The 7,164-nt window shown below is 41.3% G+C and overlaps 1 protein-coding gene across 1 annotated transcript in view; it reads right to left on the reverse strand.

Moving 5' to 3' along the window:
- Positions 1–7,164, reverse strand: part of reck (reversion-inducing-cysteine-rich protein with kazal motifs) — a 35,662-nt gene that overhangs the window by 15,350 nt on the left and 13,148 nt on the right. Inside the window, exons 7-8 of the mRNA XM_015399252.1 lie at positions 1,110–1,253; positions 846–1,034 (exon numbers count right to left, since the gene is read on the reverse strand). Coding sequence (XP_015254738.1) covers positions 846–1,034; positions 1,110–1,253 — 333 coding nt within the window. The remainder of the gene's footprint in view (positions 1–845; positions 1,035–1,109; positions 1,254–7,164) is intronic.

The raw sequence follows: 7,164 nt of genomic DNA on the forward strand, positions 1-7,164 counted from the left end.
CCATGAATAGAATCAACAATAAATATGGATCCAGGCTCAAAATCAGCACCTTGATACGAGGCTTTTTCTCCATTCAAACCCAGGTTTAAAGCCTTGCAGGGCAGCCTAAAGCCCACTGCCAACATTAAGACAGAAAAAAGAAAGAATCAACAATCGTCCAAACTGAACGATTGTTGTTCTCTACTTCAAAAAACACTTCAGAGTTTAAAATGGAAAAATGTTAATTTTTTTTATTTAAAAAGTAAATGTATAACATTAATGCATAAAAACCTGATTTTCTATGTTAAATTCTGCCTAAAGTAACAGATTATAATAAAACATGTATCTGGACCTTTACTGGTTGTTGATTTTCTTTATTAGGACCCCGTTGGTTTTATATTGGTTACCCCTGGTCTAGTGTGTATATTAGAAAAAACAAAATGTTTCTCTTTCTAAAAAAAGTTGTTTAAAGAATATTGAGCTTTTTCATGGTACAACAACCAAAACATACAAACCTTGGAAATATGCATCTGTCAGCTCAGTGGTGGGAGAAAAGCCCGAGCTGTTGTGTTTGGAAACAGCTGGACTTCCCCTTTAAGTTTGGGCTCTGCAGCCAACTTTCTAGATGGAGGGGCTGGACTCTCTCTTTGTTTTTGAGCTCCCAGGAGAGAGGAATACAGCAAATGTTGGGGATATTTAGTTTTCTCTGTTCTCATCTTTATGCTCAATTGACAGCTCCACAAGAATTTCTCTGTCATGTTGAGGAGTTAGCTGGAGTCATTGAGTCTGAATGGGCCATATTAAGGACCTCCACTGCTAAGTTTGAACTTGCATACAATAAATAAATGGATAAAGATGTCCCTTACCCTTCCGTTGCCCCTCTACAATGCAGCCCTTGTCCATTTCCACACAGGGGATAGACATGCAGTTCTCCAAACGCCCGCTTGGGCCACAGCTGCACATCTCATGGCAGCCAGCAGCACCATCGTGGGTCGGGACTTGAATTAGAGCATCCTGCTGCACCAGAAACTCAGAAGCCTCCCCCATTTTACAACCTGGAGACAGACTAAAACATCAGACACTAGGTGGAACACATCAGATGGCAAACTGAGAGTAGGAGTCCATCCTACCTGGAACACAGATGTATGGCTGACAGCTGGTGTCCTCCAAACATCCCTTTCTGTTGACCTGGCATAAGTGGTTGCTTGGACATGGATTAGGGTTGCATGGATGGATGATCTCTTCAACGATGCTGTTTCCTAGTGAACTGGGTGCTAGAGGGACAGAAACCTCAGTTAGTCAATGAAAATAAGGGAACGAACACGGGGGGAAATGTAACGCATCTGGTGTGATTCACAAATAATTTCTTAGCTGTGACAAAAAGTAGGTATTAGATAGAGTCCGAATATTAGGGCCACGCTAGATATTTTTTTTAAATATGACAATAAAGTCACTACATTACGAGGATAAAGTCTTATTATTTTGATAATAAAGTCGCAACATTGGGAGAATAAAGTCATAATATTACAAGAAAAGACACGTGTGGTTCTTCTCACACCAGTCCACAATGTTCATGATGACCGATCCATTGAGATTGAGAGTATTCTAGTCTAACTTCAGCCGTTAGTTTGAAAGTATTCGAGGCTAACCTTTGCTGTTAGATTGAAATTATTCTAGGCTAACTGTAGCCGTTAGTGTGAAGGTATTCTATAAGGGGTGGAACGGTTCACAAAATCAACGGTTTTCGGTTCGGTATATGTTTATTGTTACACCGAAAAATAAAAAAATGTATACAAATTAAAAAAATTAATGAAATTTTTTTAAAATGAAATTAATGAAAAAATCCCCCCCAAAAAAAGAATTGTAATTATTTTTAATGCTTCGCGGAAACCCTGGATCATTTCCGCATGTTTTGCTGCTTTGAATTTAATCATCTCGCACATGCCCTCTACGATCTCCAAGGAACTCAAAGCGGAGCGGACGGGAGCCACAGTGGAGGCTGTAGGCTTTGCTTTGTGCAGGCGGTCTGGAGCGCAGCAGAGTGCTGACGGAGTATGTGGGATTTCGGGGTTAGCATGACATGTTGGTAGTGTTGCTGTTAGCATAAATAAAACGTGTTGCACAATGCTTGCACACTGTTGCACTTTTATCCACAACTTTCTTTCCGCCGTCATCGTAGAATGACGGCGGAAATTACGTAGAATGACGACTAAATGCAAAGTGGTCCCAAACAGCAGACCTATAAAGTGCTGCTGGCGCGTCTTCCAACTCCTGTTCTTTCCCACTCGCCATACCCACACAATTCTCCACAACAACTGATTTTTTTCTGCTACATCCGGCTAAGCTTCTTCGCTTCATCTTCTTCTTGTTTACTACTGGTGGTTGGCTTTGGTCGCAGTACCGCCACCTTCTGTTCTGGAGTGTAAACACTTCGCCTATTAGGAAATGGAGCAGCGCATGAACCGAACGCAACACACGCGAACCGAACCGAGACAGTCGAACCGAACGGTTCGGACGGTTTTCATAAACCGTTTCATCCCTATATTCTATGCTAACTTTAGTCGTTAGTTTGAAGATATTCCAGGGTAACCTTAGCCGTTAGATCCTAGGTATTCTAGGCTAACTTTAGCCATTAGTTGGAAGGTATTCTGGGCTCATTTTAGCCATTAGTTAGTCCATTAGCTCTGAATAAAAGATGCCATAGAGAGTCACAGAAAGCAGAAGTTTCCTCTGATATAACAACTCTGAATTTGAACTTATCTGTGAAAGTAACAATTCCGTTAATGATAGGAATTCCATTCAGTTTGTTCACAGAAATGTTCAATTTAATTGAACAACACCGTCATGATCGAACCCAATACTACTATCAAGCCACTCCTTAATCAGTGTTATCTAATATTTCTTTTCTGGGCTAAGAAGAAAAGAACCATGACTGTTACTCAGATGTCCAAAACCCTGTTTCTAGATGTGGGCAAATCTTGAATTTAATTTGGAAATGAAACTCCCAGAGTTCAGAGTCCATGTTGCTTGAAGTGTAGTGAGTGTCTTCCACCATCAGTGATGGTTTGGGGGTATCATGTTATCTCCTGCTGTTGGTCTAGTCAGTTTTAGATACAGCCATCTGTACCAGGGAATTATGGAGCATTTCCTGCTTTCTACTGCTGACAGGCTCAGATGCTGAATTTATTTTCCACCAGGACTTGGCACATGCCCACCCTGGCAAATTCAGCAAAAGGTGGTTCAATTACCATGATGTTCCTGTTCATGATTGGCCAACAAACTCACTAGACCTGAAACTTGAAGATTAGAGGAAGATTAGATACCCAGCAAGCCATATGACATGTGACATGAGCGCAGGTCCACAGGGTGATCACCTTTATGCCTTGGTGCATCAATGCAGTAATTCATGCAAAATATTTAGTAGAAGCAAAATACGGCCCCTAGAGGCCAAAAGTTACACAGTGTGCCTTTAAATATTTGAGTTATGCATCACATAAATAAATACAACATAAATATATAAATAATACATGTTCTTATTTTACAGATGAATGTGTTAGAATACACATTTTGGCCCTTCTCACAGCAGCCCCCCTCCCCCTGGTTGGTGTCACAACCCACATTCAGAGAACCCCTGCCTTAGAGGAAAAAAATAGAAGCACTATAAAAAAAAACAACCCTCAGTACTATCAAGTATGTAGTACACAGGAATGTAGTATGAAGTTTAGCTAGTGCCACTCAAGTGTACAAGAGGGCCAGGTGGTCTGTTTATTGTCAGCAGGGGTGTTAGTTTGTGAAGGTGGGAAGCATGACTGGAGGGAAGGGGCTGGATGTGGTCGGCTGCTGGGGGGATGGGATGTGAGTCTCCGACTGGAGGGGGGGGTGCTTTCACACATCTGAAGAGGAGCATTTCCTGTATGTTTATTCAGACTGAAGTAGGAAAAACAGTGCCAGGGGTGGAGGTGGATTCTAAGGCAATGCATCTTGCCTTCTTCTGGACTTCTCCAGCATAAACTAACTTAACACCTGATAGAATGCAACCCACAGTGCCCTGTGGATGCTTTCACAGGACGCTTTCAAACGTGGTCCCAGTAGAAGCTTGCGAGCAGCTGAGATGGGAGTCCAGTAGCTTTCAGCGTCCTGAGAAAGAAGAGCAATTGTTGGGCCTTCTTCACTCTGTGGGAGGGGCTCTAAGCCCAGGAGAGGTCACAGGAGACCCCAGTGTCTGGGATCTTTATGCTCTCTTCAGTGCTTCCCATAGAATGGGGCTTGTTCATTCATCTTGCCCCACATGTTATCCATTTGGTCTCCCTGATGTTCAGGATAAGGTGAAACTTTTAACACCAATGTGTCAGATTTCTGACCTCTTCTCAGTGGTGTCATCCACTCTGAAGCCATGTTTTTTGTGTGGAAAGCAGAACTCGAGAATAAAAACCCCCGAACACACTAAAACTGACTTTCTGACAAGGTAGTGGCCTTAACCCAGCTTTTAAGTCTGGTTATAGAGAGGCACTAAGAACAGCCAACTTGAACAGTGCCATCAGATCAGCGAAGCAGAACCACAGCCAGAAGATCCAGGATCTTTTCCACAACGCCAGCAACACCAGGAGGATGTGGTAAGGCACACGGGTGATCACAGACTACAACACACCCTCTCCCCCGGTGGGTGCAGCGGATGCTGACTTCCTGAATGAACTAAACAACTTCTTAGGAAGGTTTGATGACATGAGTGCAGGTCCACAGGCTGATCACTTTATGCCTTGGTGCACTGATGCAGTAATTCATGCAAAATCAGCCCCAACAGAGTACTGCATGGAGATAACTGGACATGACTGACATTTCTCCTGAAAACATCCATTTTAATTGTTCTAATGTTATATTCAGAATTCCTGAGATACAATATCTGTGTGGTATAAACCTATGAAAGGAGACCTCAGCAGAAGACCCCTCACGCTGAGCTTAATTCCTGTTTAAAGTTTTTTCTTTTTACTTTTTAACTGTCTTTTCAAGCATGGATCAATATAAGCAACTGTTCACTGGCTCTACTTGGTCATCCAAGAGGAGCATATACTACAAAGTCAATGGTTGATGCAACCAGTTTTCCTCAGATAGAAAAAGTTTAACAAATTTGACTGGAGAATTTGATTGAATTAGACGACATATTGTGAACTGGTGCTATATAAATAAGTAGAAGTAAACTAAAGTCTGAACAACAGTCAGTGGATCCAAGCTTTTAAAAAGAAGCGTTTCTTATGTTACTCTTAAGGTTGTGAAAAAAAGGTTGTACTGTTTCAGAAGGTGTGAAAGATGTGAAAATTAGGTGTAGATATCTTGTAAAAAAAAGTAAAAACACCTTTAAAATAATTGAAGAATCATAACTACTCTGATCCAAATGTTAATATTTTGATGAATGACTTGTTCAAAACTCGAAATGACATGCTTGGGATACGCTAAGACTGCACACGATTTTAGCAGCAAAATAGTTCCTGCTGCTTCATTTCTATTGCTTGCATTCTTCAACTTTTGACTGCAAAAATTATAAAACAAGTAAATTTGTCTTTAAATATGTGTATTTGCCCTTCATTTGAACAGGTGACAAAAAATGTCCCCCTAAAGAGAGAGTACCTTTAGTAAGAAAAGACAATTATATAAAGTGTCTTTGAAACAGGACTCTGTTTTCCTTATCTCATTTTAACTGGATAAATCCTATTCCATTTCCCTTTCCTACTTAAATGAAGAGCAAGTTCACTAATTTAAAAAAGAAACACTGAAAAAAATTCTTATCCACTCTTTCTCTCTTACCACCCTTTTCCTGTTTGTTGCTTACGATTTTACTCCCCAAATAATGTTCAATAAAGTTTAACACACAAGAATAAAGCAGAACCTTATGGCATCAGTCATAATGGTCTGCTTGTGAATGCAAAGCTGTTGGACTGCCGGCTCTGGGACATCAATTCCCAGAGCTGCAGTATATCGGCTAAACAGGACACAGAAGAAAGAAAGAAATAATCAGTTAAAATAAGTTTTGCAGGATTTGACTGAAGGATTTATTTTTTTCACTTGATTTATGACTTGACTTGAGACTTTGGGAATAAGTGGCTTTCAAAACAACATGGTCTGACCCCTTGGAAGTAGCAATAAAGGTGCTGCTGGGCGAATAAAATAAATCTAATTAGATCACATTGAAATGTGACCACATGAAGGGAAAGACAAGACTTTTTGCCAGTGTTCTGATGTGGAGAGTTTGTAGCGGTGGTGTGGGGGTTGAGTGCACAACCTATGAGCCCTGGCCTCAGTGACCCCGTACCGCATGTCCAACCCCCTCTCTCTACTTCCATTTCCTGTCTGCCTACTAAAAGAAGGGCCATTTCAATGGGACTGTGCCCATTTCTGCCCAGTCTTCCTCCTCTTAAAGGGGGAGGGGGTGTTATATGTTGCAGCAGAAAGACTTAGGTGGCTTGCAGTATTTGATTTAACATCTAACTCAAAAAAGATCTTGTAAAATGCTGATGCTTGGCCTAAAACAGACATTAATTGTAAAATGACTCAAGGATATTTAAATTTCCCTGGCTGTATTGAAATTTATGAAAAGGAGATCCCTTTAGACAGAAGTGGCAGCTGACAGAGTCACACCTCCACACCAGAGACAGAAATACAAAATAGCTAGAGATGAAACAATCATTTTGCAAATCGATTAATTTGTCCAATTTCTTTTTCTATTAACAGATTAAAGTCGTAGGGAAGCGGCTGTTCCAACCGTTGCAGTTCCGAATTCTTCCGAGTGGTGCCCGACTTTACACGAGCAAATAAAGTGAATGTGATTGGTTGTTTATCAAGGGGGTGGGGTTTTGTGGCGGAACGTTTGCAAGCAAGTTTGATTGTAGCCGGTTTCTCTGAATCATTTTGCTAACCAGTTAGCAACTTAGTACCAATGGAATTTTCCATTGGGAAATTCCGTTGGGAACAAGTAGCACTAAATTGGTGACTTAAAAACGACGCTGTCAAGGAACGCTATGGACAGCGGAAACATGCAAGAGGAGGAGAGTTTAGTGTCGGAGGTCGTAGATGAGTCTCCTCCATCATACATTTTTTATTTAGAGGAGGAAAGCGGGGACGAAGATGTTGTGGAAGAGGACGCCAGGGCGGCAGAAGCTTGGTTTGGTGTAGAAGGCTTCCAGCCGTACATGT

The sequence above is a fragment of the Cyprinodon variegatus genome, unplaced genomic scaffold (genome assembly GCF_000732505.1).
Source record: "Cyprinodon variegatus isolate N-32 unplaced genomic scaffold, C_variegatus-1.0 Scaffold999, whole genome shotgun sequence".
NCBI lineage: Eukaryota > Metazoa > Chordata > Actinopteri > Cyprinodontiformes > Cyprinodontidae > Cyprinodon > Cyprinodon variegatus.